This window comes from Equus caballus, chromosome 16 (genome assembly GCF_041296265.1).
Source record: "Equus caballus isolate H_3958 breed thoroughbred chromosome 16, TB-T2T, whole genome shotgun sequence".
Taxonomy (NCBI): domain Eukaryota; kingdom Metazoa; phylum Chordata; class Mammalia; order Perissodactyla; family Equidae; genus Equus; species Equus caballus.
Genome location: NC_091699.1, coordinates 67,588,831 through 67,606,880, shown reverse-complemented (window position 1 = coordinate 67,606,880; position 18,050 = coordinate 67,588,831). Strand labels below are relative to the sequence as shown.

General features: G+C 39.1%; 1 protein-coding gene across 17 annotated transcripts in view; it reads right to left on the bottom strand.

Moving 5' to 3' along the window:
- The window catches only part of NEK10 (NIMA related kinase 10), a 216,979-nt gene that overhangs the window by 148,986 nt on the left and 49,943 nt on the right, over positions 1–18,050 (bottom strand). For all 17 annotated transcript variants that reach the window (XM_023620822.2, XM_070239001.1, XM_070239002.1 and 14 more), the window contains 10 exons: positions 17,738–17,805; positions 15,930–16,009; positions 14,466–14,552; positions 10,967–11,191; positions 7,848–7,987; positions 5,715–5,776; positions 4,228–4,305; positions 2,081–2,145; positions 622–724; positions 400–528 (listed from right to left, as the gene is read on the bottom strand). In XM_023620822.2, coding sequence (XP_023476590.2) covers positions 400–528; positions 622–724; positions 2,081–2,145; positions 4,228–4,305; positions 5,715–5,776; positions 7,848–7,987; positions 10,967–11,191; positions 14,466–14,552; positions 15,930–16,009; positions 17,738–17,805 — 1,037 coding nt within the window. The remainder of the gene's footprint in view (positions 1–399; positions 529–621; positions 725–2,080; positions 2,146–4,227; positions 4,306–5,714; positions 5,777–7,847; positions 7,988–10,966; positions 11,192–14,465; positions 14,553–15,929; positions 16,010–17,737; positions 17,806–18,050) is intronic.

The window sequence follows — 18,050 nt, the reverse complement described above, 5'->3', positions numbered from 1 at the left end:
AACTTTTAAAATTCTACCTGTATTTACATGAAGCTCAGCTCAAAAAATTGGTATCTCCTGGGTCAGTTTGCACTATTCAATAGGATTTTCTGGGTAAATATAGAAACGCTAGTGTGAATTTAGAGAACGTGTCATGCACTAGGATGAGCCATTTTGACTATTTTTTTGTGAGAGTTTAATGACGGCTTTTGTCTTCAAAGGTCAGTGACCAATTTCTAGAGCTGAGAGCTAAAATAAGACAACATCAGTGCAGCTATCTGAGGAATGAAAACAATTGTTCTAACTTTTATACGTATTTTTCACTAATGAGAGCTCCAATTCAATTGCATGTGGGTGTGCAAGTGGGACATCTGGCCTGCTCGGAAATATAGAAATATTGTTCCCCAGGGACAAAGTCACCTTGTAAACACAGCCGAAAGCTCCACTTCCAAGATGATCCAAAATTGCATAGTTGCCTATATATTTCGAAGGAGCTTTATTTTGATTAACGCTTTCGATATTTTCAGCAATTTGCTTCAGTTCATCCTCCTAACCAAAAAATAAAAAGGAAATGGGTCGCTATGATAAATTCCATCCTGACCACATAGCAGCCTGCCAAAATAGTTAAATCTCAAGACTTACCACTAATAAATTCAACTTGGATACCAATTCTTCATAAGCACTGATATCACGAACATAATGTCCTATATCGATGAAGATCTCAAACAAGTCGGTGGGGAAAAGTCTACAGGGAAAAATACACACATGCACTTCAGGTAGGACTCGGAAACTGTTGGTCATTCCTTCCCTTTTTGCTCACAGATTAATTATATTAAACAAACTTAAGTTCCTTAGGTTATCAACAAAGTGGAGGGAAATAACACCAACTTACCTCACAAAAATAAACTATAGCTATAGTTCTTACGGGAAAGGAAAAACAGATGGAAAGTTCTAGAGATTTACTGTACAACATTGTGCTTATAGTTAACACTGTGCTGTACACTTAAATATTTGTTAAGAGGGTAGATATTGTGGTATGTTTTTTACCACAGCAAAAATGGTAGATGTGACATAGATTATACAAAGACCTTATTTGTAAGATATTTGGGGTACAGGTACTAAACATATTAGGAAGGAATGTTTATTGGGTATTTATTGAACACTGAGCAGTTTCATAAAAGCTATTTGATTCAGTCCTCATATTAATCCTCGGAGGTAAATGTTAACATAATTTTTTAAATGTATTGTAAAAATAAAAATGCAGTTTAATGAAAAAAAATTGGAGAGATTTTTGCATCATTTCCAAGGTACTGGCTTCAAGGACTTAAAATCTTTAAGTTCACTAAAATGGATGATTTAGGGCCTTGAAATGAAAAGTTACAATGAATAACTAATTTTACTTCCTTCTCTTCCCCTAAATTCAAGTGTCATATGGAAATAAAGCAGCAACATAAAATGCTCCACGCTTCTGAACAAAAGATGCTATATTAACGTAAGGTTTAATTTCTCTTGGGCCTTATCAATAAAACTCTAGTAAGAACTTGGGCCTATGATTTTGGCCAACCTGCCCAACCAAATGGTATGCAGACCACACATGTAGGTCACTACCGTCTCCTTCCCAAGGTGGTGATTTTTCTGTCCTGCCCACCAGCACAGCCTCCTGACCCAGAACACTCAGTTTCCTCCCTTTTAAATAAGCTCCCACCCTACGGCGGATATCCAGACAAATACTTTTTTTCTACTGAGTAAGAGGAAATTACTAGATCAATTTTGGAATTTCCGAATGGGCAAAAACAAGCACATGTTTTTTTGTCATCCATTTAAAATGCTCATGTCATTGAAAAAAGAGACAAAAACTAAAAGCCAGAGGAGTCACATGCAATTAAGAAGAGTTGTATTGATATAGTGATTCAGGCTCTTTCATCATCGTTTTGTTAAGTGTCAAGACACCATTAGGGCAGCTCAGTTTTATCTGTAGATTCTAAGAAATCTGAAGACACGTGTTTTGTATGCTGATTCGTTCTTCTCTTACTGTTTGCATCTAACTCAGGTATGTATGATCGAATGATCACTGGTCACTTAAATCTCTCTAAGCCCCTACCTTTTAAAGAGTGGTCTGTTTCTTTCCATACTGAAGAGGAACCTCAAGGCTCTGAAGGCATAACACTGGAAAATAAAAGGATATGCGATTCGCAAATGGTAGCTCGACAAATTAAAAGGATTGACTTATCACGAAGTAAACATGAAAGTCGCTTTATTGTGAGTGTGGCTGGCCTACGTGGGAGCCAAAGCTTATAACTGAAAACAAAAACATCAATAACCAGGGTAGTGCTCATGTGTAAAAAGTGTTTATGTTGTAGAAATGCTAAGGATCTTGGCCTTGTTTCACTCAGTACTTGTCATTAATTCCTTTCTAGAAAGTACAAAATGATCACAGAGACAAGAAATAAAATTCGTACAGTGAGAAAACTAAACGTCCAAAGATTTCCAGGAGCTCGAGGTTTATTTTGTTTCTAGCCTGCTACGTATGCCTCAATATTTAGATGGTTTCTGTGAGAAAATAAACACTAGAAATGATGACATATAAAAATAGCCACAGGCACACTGGACTCGAACTTGACAAATTGGTCTCTTGAGTAAAGAGTCTTAAGCATTCCCCAAATAGAACATCTACAGCAACTCCTGAGAACGCTCACAAAGGGGTCTGTGAGACTTTAACGAAGAAAAATAAACATCTGACATTTTGCAGTGCCTGGAAAAAAAAGAGAGCTCCCAGCCTCCAGTGGTACCTGTCCAATAGGCGACCACTGCGTATTGGGGGTGATCGGAGTCTGCTAAATTCGAATCTGGAATCATTTTGTAAAATAAGTGATCTGAATGTAGAAGGGTCACAAACAAAATTGCCCAGAGAGGCCAGGCAGATAACAAAATGACTGGCCAGAGAGTCTTGGAGACCGTGAGAAAGTGGAGAACATGCATGCTCCTCGAAAGCCATTTCAATAGGACTTTTTAAAAACCCTCTACTGGCTGAACAACAGGCATCTGCAGGGTGGATTTGACTTTTTCTGTGTTCCAGCACTGTCACATGTCTGTGGTGCACTAAAGAAATTAAGTCCCCCACCTGTATGTTCTCATTTGTAGTTCTCCAAAACCTCTGCCTGACCAGCCCACAGACACCACCAAGAATCCTCTGCTCGAGTTTGATCACATTCTGGGTCACAGCTCTTTTTTTCTTCAAGGAAGATTAGCCCTGAGCTAACATCTGCTGCCAATCCTCCTCTTTTTGCTGAGGAAGACTGGCCCTGAGCTAACATCCATGCCCATCTTCCTCTACTTCATATGTGGGACGCCTACCACCGCATGGCTTGCTGAGCGGTGCCACGTCCGCACCCGGGATCCGAACTGGCAAACCCCGGGCCGCCGAAGAGGAATGTGTGAACCTAACTGCTGTGCCACAAGGCTGGCCCCTGGGTGACAGCTCTTAAATCAAATTGGAGGTAAAAGTTGTTTCTTACTTCCTTTCCTAAAGATTTGGAAAAAAGATGAGCTACAACTACTGCAAAGGCTCACTTTCAATCTAATTTTATCATTCCAATGCTTTTGGGGACGCTCACCTTTGATGCCCACTCCTCAGAAAAACATAGGACCCTGCACAGTGTGCCCCCTCCTTACCTTCAAGGCCTCATCTCCTGAGGCACTGCCTCCCGCAACCCACACACCCCAGCGCCACGGAGCAGCCTAAGCACGCTCTAAGCTGTCAGCACCCACACTTCGCACATATTGTTCCCTTTGTGTAAAATGACCTTCCACCCTGTAGCAGATGCCATTGGTACCCCACTCATTTCTCTTTATCTACTTGGCAAGTCGCTTCTCATCCATTTTACATGCTTTCCTTTGTAAAGGTGAAATGTTAGTGACGGTGGTCCACGTTTAAAGATGGCATATGATTTTCCTCTTTTATTATTTTCTGATACACAATACAGGTTTAAAAAAAATAGGCCTTACTGAGAAGCAAAGAAATATGTGAGTAAAATCACCTAACCCCCACCCCCCACAGAGAAATCACTGTTAGGCCCTTCACGTTGCTTTAACAGCATGTGTTTCCACATCAACCTCCCCCACCAGATAGTTTGCCCTCAGTCAATACAGGGACCACTGCTAAAAATTCTAAAACTCATAGATTATCTTATCAAAGTTTCCCCAGATTTCATTATCTTGCTATTGAAGAACAATGGACACGTTTATTACCTGTAATAGATTAGTTTTCGCTGCATTCTTTTGTTTGTTGGGTAAAATGAGTTTTGCTATTGTATATACACCATTTTCCTGGAAGAATAAAGGGACCATGTTATCAGTGAGCAGGGACAGTGCCATAGAGACACACAAGCACAAAGACACAACTAAGCAATCTCAAAAATAGTCAAGAAGAACGTTACTATAATTTTGGAACTTGAAGTATTACAGGACAGTACTAAAAATGTCAGTGTACTACTCTTAAACGCCACAGACTATAATCACAATCTTAAAATTTCAGCTGTCTTTAAAGACTATAAATAATAAAGTATATCAATTTACACTGATTTAATAGTTTAAAAACAAAGAGTAGAGGATAAAAAGGGACAGGATAAAGGGATCCAAAGATCTTTACACTTTGCATTTTAAATATCTAATTATGAAATATAACTTCTCCCTTTATAGTTTTGTTAATAAAAAAATACAGAAAGATAAATTATTGCAGAAAAGAAAATAGAAAAAATTAAAGAAACAAGAATAGATTTAAAAAATAAAAGTTATTCATGAAAGCACAGTTAACGTCTTTCTAGACATTATAATACAAATATATACACGAGGAATGAACCAAAAGTATTAACTTATTGCTACTTTTCTATTATCTATTAAATGTATGAGTTACAGAACTCTACTATATGTGGGCATGTATATCATAACTGTGAAGCACTTTACCTGTCTTCCCATATTTGTAGCTGTTCTGTGAATTAGTCTATAATTTCCCTATTTTATACCCGACAAAGCCAAACCTAGAGAGGTTAAGTCATTGTTCCAGCCCAAACCAGCAAGTAATGACAACGGGAAGTGAGCCTCAATGTGGCCTAGTCCATATGCCCTGCTCTACCAACTACCCCCTGGTTTGCTGAGCTTCCCCCAGGGATCCTACTCATTGGTGACCTGATCCCTTACTAACTTTTCTGTGTTTTGAAGTTGAAGTTGGATATACTGTATTGACCAAAAAAACCAGTTTCCTCTGTAAAACTCATTAAGCAGGGAGTAACTTTTATAATAGAAAACCATACAAATGTTGCATACGTATGTGTTTCTGTATACACTTGTGTACTTTTGAATTTCAGCACCCACTTGATCTACTCCTAGTTAAAGTGACTGCTATCCTTAACTCATGGTATCCTATATGCCCCAAATTAAAGCAGTTCAGAATAGCTTTAACAAAAAAGATAAATACAATGAAAAAGAGTGCACATAATGTAGGGAAGAAGCATCACCAATTAACTACATGGCAGTTCTTTTTAAGCCCAGTGAGTTAAAAGAGGAAGGCAAAAATATCAAATGGAATTCTATAAGCTAAATAAGACATATTAAAATGTTTGAAAATCATGTGACAGGATCTGAAAAGCTACATTCTGGAATATAGAGTTCGACCTGAGGCAAGGTCGGTCGATCGTGATGTGGTTACAGAGCCCCAACCTGGAGAGCAGCGTTCTCACCTGAACCACCTGGTGGGCGTTGGTATCGTTCAGCACCAGCTCCGTGAGGGCAGCACAACAGGCTGGAACAAAAACCACCAAACGGTCAGGTCGGTCATCACCATGACTGCACTATTACACTCTCACATCAACACTCTAACTCACAGGCAATTTTGTTAGCAGAGTCACTCCTCAAAAAACACTAATTTTCCTTCTGGCATGGCTCTGGGAGAAGGAACTGACTTTGAATGGCTTCTAACTCTCCTCTTCATGTAATTCACATGTACACCCCACAGCAGCCTTTATTGAGCACTTACTGTGTACCAAGAGGCAGGGACTGCATCTATCTGGTTCGTTGTGATCCCCAGTGCCCAATGTGTACCTGCCATTGAGCAGGTGCTCAAAAAATACATCTACAATGGCTGAATGAATGAGTGAGTACTTTAAGTATATGATCCAAATTAGCTCTTATAATCAAAGTGTGTACTATGATTGCCAGTTTTACCAATGAGAAAACTGAGGTTCAGAGAGGTTAACAGAGTAGGCATGGAACTCATAAGTGGAAGGGGCCCGGAGTCCCACCCCGGGCTGCCAGATGTTAAATCCCACGTCCTGAGCACTGCCCTCCCTGCCACTTTACAGCCCCGGGCAGCCTCTGCTGGCATTCTGTACTGAGCTGCCTCACGTTCAGGCAGAGGTAGGCCGGATCCTCAAGCATGGAGCACCTATAGAGGGTAATACCATTGTACTGAGCCCTTGCCCCTGGCCCTGCACTGTGCTGTGAACATAACATATATCCTCATATAGTCCCCACCATAACGCTTTCACCTGATACCATGATTACCGCAACCATTTCACATGAGCAAACTGAGGCTTGGAGAGGTTAGGGCACTTGTCCAAGGCCACATGGCCATCAAAGTGGGTGAAGTCAAATCTCAGACCCTACTCCTAACCCTTTATATTTTGAATATTTTTAATTTTTCCTTTTTATTGAGATATAAAATGAGCTGTATAAAGTAGACATACCTTAAGTGTACAGCTTGATGAGATATTACACATCTATATACCTTGTAACCACTGCTACTCTGATGACTATATAGGACATTTCCAGCCCCCAAAGGCTCCCCTGTGCCCTTCCCAGGCAGTAACCTCCCTAGCATCCCACACATAGGTAACTGCCCTTCTGACTTCTATCACCATCCCTCTCATCCACTCTGAGAGAGGCCTAGAAATACCCGGAGCTCTGATTTTAGCTGGATTAGACTTCCTGGGGAGGCTTTAAACAGGAAATCCCCAGTAGGAGTCCTTATATTACTTTCAGAGTAAGCGGAAATGGCAATTCGAGGAGGAAATCCTATTTCCCTGACCTCATACATCTGTGAAGAAATATCTTCTTCATTCTCAAGGAGGAAAGAGCAGGGAGCAAAGAAAGTATGCTCTTCTCCTATCTCCCTCTTCCTCCCGCTGCCATGTCTGGTCTTCCCCTCTTAGGACCTGCCCTCCTGGCAGCCTACCTGGTGTCTCTCTGCTCCCTTCCTGCAGGCTGCTGCAGGGCACCCAGCTTGGTCAGCAGCACCACAGCCTCACTTCCTCCAAAGGCTACAGGCTACACAAGTGTTCAAGGTTGTGCCAAACTGCCAAGAAGTATGTGCCTACAGCCCTGCTCCTACTTTTGTGTGAAAATCCTACAGAGGGCAGCATCTCTTTCTCTTCAGGAGCTCATGAAGCATGAGGAAGGCACTGGCTTGCTTCGTGTGGGATGGGTATGTGCATTGTGGAATCTCCCATGAGGAGGATGCCCCAAGATCTAGAAAATGATGGGAAGTGTGATTCTGGCCACAGATCAAGCTGCATTCTCTAATCCGGCTTTACCAGTAATAAAGCTAATATTCCACCCTCTTTGTGCCTGACTTCTGTGTTGACTTCTTGATACATGAAGAGAAGGGAAAAGAAAGTTTGTGGTATCACTAACCTGCAAGTCTAACACTGGTACCAAGAGGTTCCGGGCATCCTCTTGGATTTAACTTCACATTCTTTAAACTTATAAATCATGCCTAATTAATATTATCACACTAATTTTATAACCGAGAATAATAAAACAATATAAAGTTAAACAGTATCAAATAGTAAAACATAGAAATATGGTATAAATACCTGCTTGAAGAGAGAAAGTATTTTCCTGTATTTCCCGAGGGCTTAAATCTTCTGACAAATGAAGCTGCTGGATTCGGCCTGCTGCATTTGCACTAGACAGGCTTCCGATGGAAGAACGATCAGAAACAAAATTTCTGTCCCTGAAAAAGAGAAGTTAATGCACAGACCAGTTTATCAATTTTCGTTTATGGTCAACGCTTTCTGGATCCTTTTTAAGAAATCTTTGCTTCCCCAGGTCATGAAGTTTTCTCCTGTGCTATCTATATTGTTTCTTTTTCCAGTCTTCCTAGAATTGATTTTTGTATATGGTGTGAGGAAGGAGTCTTTGCTTGTTTGCTTGCTTGCTTGCTTGCTTTCTCTCTCTCTTTCTTTTTTTTTTTAATATGGTTACTGAGCTGACTCAGCACTGTGTATTGAAAACACTGTCCTTTCCCTCCTGCTCCACACGGCCACCTTTGTTTTTGAGCTCCATTCTGCTGCAATCAATTCACCTAAATACTTCTCAGTCTTCATCATTATGAGTTCTCTTTTTCTGTGAAATACCAATCTTTCTTTCTTTTAGGAAAGTTCTTTTCTATCTTTGATTTTTTTTTAATTCCTTTTGTTTTATTCTCAGGGATATCAATTATCCACATGTTGAAAACCCACCTTCTACAGGCCATATCTTTCATTTTCTAATTGTTCTCATTAATTTTCTTTTTTCTTTACAGTACATGTAATTTTTTCAAGCTTGCCCTTCCTTTTACTAGTTTCAGTTTCTTTCTAGTACCCTGTTAAACTTACCAGTTCTGCAGATGTTATTCAGTCCTCGTCTTCTTTCTTGGCTCTTCAATCTCTCTCCTCCTCTTTCTATTGTCCTATCATCTCATCTTTAACCTCATTTCATAAATTTCATGTTCTGTTAATGTCTTTGATAAAATAAAGCATATGTTTTTCTATTTTCTTAGTGCAGTGTCTTCCACCATAGATTCTTGATGTGTCTTTTATCTGCTTTGTCCCCTTTTGTTTTATGTGATTATCCTATTTTTTTCATTTATTTATTTTTTTATGGCAGCAGCTTTATCCGGATTTCTGTGTGCCCAAATATAACATGGATAGAGTCTCCTTGGTTTCCCTCCAACGTCATCTGGGCCCACTAGCCCTTCCTTCAATGAGCCTGGGGAAGGTAATGCAGCTGGGTCTAGGGATAGTCACAATTGGTGATCTTATCAAAATAATCGTTAAAACTTGAATTTTAGGGATCATACTTCACCTGATCAAGAGTATGTAGCCCTTTAGGGAACCACCTTTGAGTTTGGGATTGCAGGTGAATGGGCATGAAGAGGTTTCCTGGAAACTGCCCTGACAACAGTGCCTGTTCATACTCAAGCCAGCAGACAACCCGGCAACCTCCAGCCCTAGCATCAGCTCCAGGCAGCCCAGGGGCAGGCACAAGCTGGGAAAGGATATTGTTTACCCAGCTGGGCAATAAATTCTCCCAGAGCACTGAGACATGTTGAACATAGAATAAATGTTGACATATACCATCTTCCCAGGGAAGAATTTTCTAACATTGCACCATAGAAACAGACTGAGAAAGTAATTCTTTAGGTATGAAAGAACTCTTTCCTATCAAGGATGGTTATGGCTTGAGGAAAAAAGGAAAACTGGTGCCTTGTACTAAACTCAACTCTACAGAGTAAAAAGGCAGGTTTTGCTTCAATATTGCTTAACTATTATAGAATTTAATTTTATCATCAAAAAAAAATAGCTGCTCTTCAAAAGGACAATCCACAGCTGTTGTAATAGGTATGATTAACCAATAACAATAACCACCACTACCACCGCCATCATCACCATCGTTACCCTACGAACGCAAGCAAAAAAAGAGGCTTGGCAATTGCAATTATTTTGACCAAGAGGCTAGCTTATTAAACCACAGTACTAATGAAAGATTTATAATTTATACTTTAAAGTATTTGAGATTTTTATGTGATATTCATAAAAGCAAGTATATTATCAACAGTCTATATACTTTCTCCCTTTGTCTTGGTAATGACAGGAATCATTAACAAAGCTACTGTTCATATCTCTACAGTCTGTTCTTACACTTTGGCATGTCTCTCAGAGAAAATAAAGTTGATAACACATAGATCCACAATATCCCTGGAGGCATAACAAGCACAAAGTGTGATTAATATTTATGTGATAATATGTAGTCATATTCAAACTAAGTCACTCTGCTTTTACTGGAATGAGCCTTATTGATGTATTACCAATCATAAATATGATCTCTTTCAGGCAAACATATTCCTTTTCAACTTTGATTCAGCACCTATAGGGTTGAATTATGCTTCAAAATGATATTAGGTAATAGAACCCTCCCACTGATGGTACAAAAAGATGTTGTTATTCAATACTTCAATATATCATACATAAAACACAGTAGTTATTGTAACACACTTTCATAGAATTTCAATTTGGAACTATTTCAACAAAACATTCCTTCTCCATAATCATGGCTTTGAATGCTATTGGAATTTTACTTCTGAAAGAGAGATAATAAGGTTTTAACCCCCCTTGGAGCACTGTAGTGAAGATTAGAGAGAAAAGAACAACTGCACCAGGGTTAGTAACATGGCACTCATTTGATTAATATTATTTTCTCTAATTTTAACTATGGATTATATACCTGTACCTTTAATGTAGGCTTTCCTTTCTCTTTATAGATGAATGACATATATGCACACATAAACATTTCAGTAAAATAGTACTAATTTTTGTTCTTGTTGGGATTACAATCTGCATATACAGATTGAAGATAAAGGTGGCAAGACAAACGTTTTCTTTGAGTTATTGGATTTCCATTCAACCTACATTTGCTGACCGATGACCCAGCACTGTACTGGAGGCTGGTGATGCAAAGATAAATACATCAGGGCTCTCAAGGAGCTTAAAAGACAAATGCGCCAACATTGATTTAGAGCATGTTTGCGACAAGTATAAATTACCCTGCAAAACGTGAATGACCAAAGAGCAGGAGGGAGGGAGCTGACCATGTGCCCAAGCCACCATCATACAGCAGAGTCCCCAGCCTTCAGAGATTAGGGCAACGTAGGTCAAAGCCCACTCTGACTCACCCTCGTAAAATATGAAGAATCTGCTTGATGCCTCCCCAAATGCGAATTTCCACACTGGTCTCGGGGTCCTCACAAACCTGAACCAGAATCCAGACAACACTCCAGAGCAGCTTCAGGTGGTCGGAGTGAAGCAGACTGAGGAGGACGGGGATCCCCTCATAGAGCTTCACCTGCTCTTTCACCTGGGGCTCGGCACAAAGTAAGCGCAGTAACTCTGCAGTGAGTCTGAAAAGAGATGGGGAGAGTTAGGATGAGAATCACAGCATCGTGGGTTACGGACTTCACATTTAGACTAGAGCTTTCACCACTGCACGGACTATAATTCTAATACTTTCTAGGTCACAGGTCACCGTACATTTTCTAGGAAGGAGTAGACCACAGTCAAATGTTTTCGGCTTTACTGGCCACACAGTCTCTGTCATAACTACCCAAGCACGCCGACATAGTGCAAATCAGCCATAGACGACACATGAAAGCGAATGGGCATGGCTGTGTTCCAATAAATCTTTATTTACAAAAACAGGCAGCAGGCCAAATTTGGCCTGAAGGTCATAGTCTGCTGAACACTGTTCTAAGCATATCCTCATTGTACCTACACTAGTCGGGCTAAAAACCTACTAACCAGCAAGTAGGTATGGAATACATACAATGGGACATGTATTGTGCTCAAGACAAAAGAAATATAAAAGTCTTATTCGAGCCTTCAGAAACTTACTATGTGGTTGCAATATCATGACATTCATACAAAATGGCAAAAACACTATAATACAGATGAATTAAGTGCAAAGTGCTCAGTGACAATCTGGAGAGTAAAATAAAAATAACGATGGCATAAGACATAGGTTCAGCTGAGTTCTGAAACATGATAATAAATGTTTCAAAGAACCATCCTTAGTCATCCAGTCTCACACTCAAAACACTCTGCCTGGATGGTGTCTTCCATTCCCACGGCTTCCAACACTCCCTCTACTGTGGCATAGCGAGCTTCGCTCAGTCATCACTCCCAATATCCAGAAGTTCTAGCCACATGGCTGTTGCACAGATACTCACCCCACTGTGTCTAAACTCACAGTCATTATCCTACTTCCTAAATCTGTTCTTCCTCTTATATCCCTGATCTTGACTCATGACACCACAATCTTTTCAATTTTCCAAGCCAGAAGACTGGGAATTAGCCAAAACACGTCCTTAGCCACCGTCAGTCAAGAGCCTTCAGTGCCCCTTATTTCCTGGGCAACTGCTGGGGTTAATTCTCTTGTATATCATGCAGCTAGCTAATCCTACTGCTCCTCCTATTCTTACGATCTTTGATTATGTTCAAGATCTAAGTTCCTCTTTCATCCACCTCTCCACTAGCCTCATTCCCATACTGCTTCATAATTCCTTTCTCCTAAGCCAGTTTTCCATGGCTCCTCTCCCTCCCAAATTTTTACGCTCTGACATTCAGAATATCTGTTCTTTCATAAACACTATACTTCACCTTCTCAAACTTTCTACACCAAACATTGCCTCCTTGTTCTAAGTGGATCTCATTGTGTGGCTATCTTTCCTACCTCAAACATCACAAACACTGCTACCAGAATAATCTTCCCCAAAATAAGATCTCATCAAGCTTCAAATCTTTCTGTGAGTCCCCATAATGTTTATGATAACAACCACACTCTTTATTTAGCACAAAGACTCCATCATGACCTGCCTAAAGGTGTCTCGTTACTTCATCTATAAAATATGGAAATTGATAGGGTTACTGTACAGATCAAATGAGTTAACACACAAAAGTGCTTAGAGCTGGGCCTGGCATATAGAAAGCCTGGAGAAAATTAGCTATATTTTAAACTTATCATTAACTGTCTATTCTAGTTTTCTGGCACTTTCCCTCCTGTATTCTTTGTTCCAGCTGTGCCCAACCATGTGCTTTCCTCTAACACACACCATTTCACGCCTCCCTGTGGGAACATACTTTATTCTCATTTGCTCTCTCCCTCTGCCTAGATAACTCTTCCTTCCTTCAGGAAACCTGGCATGACCCCTTGCTCTGATTGAGAGGTTCTGCTCTATGCTCCCAGAGTACTCTGTGCATCCATCAACCTCACCACTTGCAGAGCTATGATGAAACCGTGGGTTTGCATGTCTGTCCTCTCCCCTACACTATACACCCATATCTTATTCATCTTCGGTTTTCCAACACCTATGCAGAGACTGTTTGTTGGGTGAATGAGTTCAGATAACCAAGTCTATCATACAGTTCACAAAAGAGAGTTAAATTGGCTTTGAAGAAGAATCCAAGGAGATTTATTATGAGTTAAGTGTCAGGGTTTCACTGCATTTCATTATATTACAGAAATATATATTTCTGTTACATATTTTTGCCTCTTTAGAAAATTGTAACTTACTCAACTAAATATCAAATGATGTAGGTTGCAACTCTATGTAACAACTTAGGGCTGGCCCCGTCGCCAAGTGGTTACGTTGCGTGCTCTGCTTTGGCAGCCCAGAGTTTGACTGATTCGTATTCTGGGCGCGGACCTAGAACCACTCATCAAGCCATGGTGAGGCAGCATACCACATAGCAGAACTAGAAGGACCTACAACTAGAATATACAACTATGTACTGGGGGGCTTTGGGGAGAAGAAGAAAAAAAAGCGATTGGCAACAGATATTAGCTAAGGGCCAATCTCAAAAAAAAAAAAGAAGCAGGGGGCCGGCTCCGTGGCCGAGTGGTTAAGTTCATGCGCTCCACTGCGGCGGCCCACGGTTCGGATCCTGGGCGTGGACATGGCACCGCTCGTCAGGCTACGTTGAGGCGGCGTCCCACATCCCACAACTAGAAGGACATGCAACTAAGATATACAACTGCGTACAGTGGGGGTTTGGGGAGATAAAGCAGAAAGAAAAAAAAAAAGATTGGCAACAGTTGTTAGCCCAGGTGCCAAAAAAAAAAAAAAAAAAAGAAGCCAAAAATAGATCTTTAAATAAAACAAAAACAAACAAAAAAACCTGATAACTATATGGATACAGTAATTCTTTACAGCAATATGCAATTCAAGTAAAAATGAATTCATTTTACTCTAGAATCTATTCTGAGTTATAATAACAGGGGATCATGAAACAAGTCAGCAGGTATCCTAACTTATTTTACTTGCCTTAAGCAAAATAAACTTAAGAAATCTAATCATTTATTCAACATACAATCTGAAATTACTAAAAATAGAGCCACTTCAGAGTTTCTTTCCCTAAAGAGATAAGATGTAAAAAAATGAAATAAACAAAAATATTAAAGACTTGATAAGATTTATGTATTTTGATTCTATGCCCAGATCTAGAAGTAATGCAGGACCAAAGTTTCATATAAGTTTTATATAAACTTAAATAGAAAATAAATGCCAAGCTGACTCATGATATTCAGTAACAATATAAATAACTTGATGTGATAAAAATAGTAATAATCATTTTCAGCAAATATAAGGCATTGTCTTTTTCTCCTGTTAGCAATCCTACCTTTTGGAAAGCAAGTCATATTCATGTAAAATCATCAGCAGATTTTCTACAATGTTGAGTTCACTTATCTTCTCCCTACATTCTGGACTACAAATTTAAAACTATTAGTAATTTCTAAAAGCATATTTTTCCATATCCACTTATTTAATATCCTAGCTCTCATATTATCTCAGGAGGAGAAACAATACGCAATACAGCCCTATAGGGAAGAGCCACATCAAATTCCAACATTCAATAAGTATTATGTGTCGTAAGTTTAAATTTTTTATTTCCCTTTGGAGAAAGGGAATCATATGTTGTTCACAAAAAAGCAATGATCAGCATTATTCACGACAGCCAAGATATGGAAACAACTTGTATGTCCTTTGACAGATGAAATGGATAAGGAAAATGTGATATATATATCTATACAGTGGTATAGATATATATACGTACAATTGAATATTACTCAGCCATTACAAAAAAGAAGCAAATCCTAAGATTTGTAACAGCATGGATGGAGCTGTTGTTACAAATTATTGGGACATGAAATAACCCAACAGAGAAAGGCAAATACTGTATAGTATCACTTATATATGGAATCTTAAATAAATAAATAAACAAACCAGTTACATAGAACAGTGAACAGAATGGTTCGTGTTTGCTAGGGATTGGAAATGGAAGGAAATGGAGTGATGAAGGTTGAAGGACACAAACTTTGAAGTATAAGAAGAATGAGTTCTGAGGATCTAATGAGCAGCATGGCGACTACAGTTAATAACATGGTATTGTATACTTGAAAGTTGCTGACAGCAGATCTTAAGCGTTCTCACCACAAAAAAATAAGAGTTAACTATGCGAGGTGATGGATCTATTAATTATCTTGACCTTGTAATCATTCCACAGTGTATATGTATATCGAATCATCATGTTGTACCCTTTAAATACATACAATTATATTTGTCAATTATTCCTCAATAAAGTTGGAAAGAAACCAAAAAACAAAAAAGCAGTGATCCACTTATTGGCATAAAAATATATTTAAAGATTTTTGTTTAAAATAATCATGACATCTATGGGGGACAGGTTCTCTAGGAATTTTTTAAAGGGCAAAAATGTTTTAAAATGTTAAATACAGAAGAGAGAATGAAGAAAGAAAGTCAAGGAGACTCAATTGCCAAAGAAATATCGTATAATTTTGAAAGTAGAAGTAACTGAGGGTTGGATGAAAAGACTAGATAAGTATTTCTAGTCAGGAAAAAAACATGGAAATTTTAAACTGTTATTTGCCTTTCCAACTTAAATTTTAAAATGATGCTTTTCTGTGCAGGATTCCCTTCAATATTAATGATATTTCATGCTTATTTTTCACAAATTTTAACTAAGTAGGTGACAAAGAAACTGGAGAAACATCTATTTTGGGTCTCTCCCACCTAAACTGCTACAGCAGCAGAACTGGAAAGTATATTATATTAAAATACTTACCTTTCAGCTAAACTAGCCAAAGCCAGGAGGGCGCCCAATAGAACATTAGTATCCCGGGCACTGAGTAAATTTACTAATGTCTGAAAAATGAAGTAAAATAAAGTTTAATTATGTAAGTACTCCAAGCTTCTTGAGTAGTATAATGTTTCCTTCTAAAGATCACAGAGGCTTAACCTCAAAAGGAGATGTATTAAATGTTCACAATACCCAGTTCTTTACAGGGGGCAGGTGTCCATCCTCTCCTTACTTTGGAACCCTTGAGACCAGCTCCTTGTAGCCACTCCGTGGCCAGGACAGGGAGCAAAAGGGACCAAGGAAGATGCCAGCCTGTTCTCACACTTCCCTCCATTTTCATGTGCCCCTATGGTCTGCTCTGTCTCTTCTGAACCCTTCCCAAGTAGAAGTGGGGAGACTAGCTACATAAATTTTAATACTGGTAACGACCAGTCATTGAGAACTCATTCTGGGTCAGGCATTGTGGTAGGCACTTTCCAAATTATGGAACTATTTTTCAACAAAATATTGAAGACTGCCACTTTTTTTCCAAACTAAGCAAGATATGTCCACACTACCAAGCACTCCATTTGCCTCTCGTATTTCTAATTAATGTTGAAAGAGCATGAATCAATGCTTCCAGGCATCATCCTAAATAACACGACGTAGCTGGAAGTCTGCTGTATCTTATCAGTTGCCTTCTCTAAATTCCCATTAATGCAAACTCATTTGCCTTCTATGTTTTTAGAACTCAGAGTTCCCCAAAAGTACACCCCCAAACATATTCTGGGCCACAGCTGCAAGCTGAGCAACAAGTGCTGGGGTGATTTTTGGGTTTCTATTATGTTGATTTTTCCTCTCTATGATTTCATGCATTTTTTTTACACAGCTATCATTATATTTGTTTGTCTGATCCCTCCCTCTTTTTCCTCTCTCATTTTTTCTTTTCTCTCTGTCTCCTAACATAATGTTTCCCAAACCTCAGTCACTGATTTAGCACTTTCACAGCTTTTGCCATGTCCACTTAACACTTTAATGCTACTCACAAATGTTCTTTAAATTCTGAGCAAGAATATCAGTGAAATATATAGCTTTTGAAATGAAAAATGTAGACTGTATATGACCTAGAATCATCGCCCACACAATGAGCAGCACGTGCTAACACATTTTAGGGAACTTTGCTCTACTATATGCTGAAAAGTAGCTTTCTGGGATATAAGAACTCAACAGATTCTTGAAAATTGGCTCTAGGCAGCTACCATTTAAATAGTTTGGCTGTAAGTGGAAATTTAGTCTGTCTTATTTTAACCTGCACTCATCCATTTTTGAAATGTATATCTGACCTATATGCTTATAATATGTTATCATATTATTATGAGGTTAAACCATATGAAATTGGCCTACAGACCATGGCAATCTCATATGGTTCAAACTAGTATAACCTCATGTGCCATATGGAATGTATTCATACATATACACACAGATGTATTTGTTTATTTGTAAACGTACACCTAGGGTCAGTTTATGTATCACCAAGGTTTTCAGGCAACATTTAAATTAAGCAATGAACTTAGTTGTTATTAATTGGCACAGGAAAAAGAGAAAAGAGTTTCAGAAAACCTCTATTTGCTGTTTCTATATTTTCTCTTTAGGATGATAAAGAATATAAAAGGGTTGGCAGAGATTTCAACTTTCGGCTAAGTTGGCAGCTTTGTGAGTTATAATTAATGCGGCTTGACCACAGGGCTCTGAACCCCAGCCTGTGAACACTGCCATATGGGGCTGAAGCGCTGACTCCTTCTGGGACCACTTACCTTGTGGGCTCCGCTAGTGGTGACCCAGTCTCTTTGGTCTTTGACAGCAGCAAGTTTTTGAAAAATATCTATAAAGGAAGGAAATAACTCAAAGAGGCATTCAGAGTTTAAAGTGGGCAGCACTCATAGACCCTCAGGTCTGAAGTATTGATGGGCAAGCAGAGAAAAGACAAATGGGAAAACAGATGACACAGAAGGAACGGTGGAGAGAGGAGGGACAGGACTATTGTTTTTACTCCAAGAATTACCTCTCACGTTCAACTAGTAGTTATTATATATCACTATTATAATAATGAATATGGAAATACCAAAA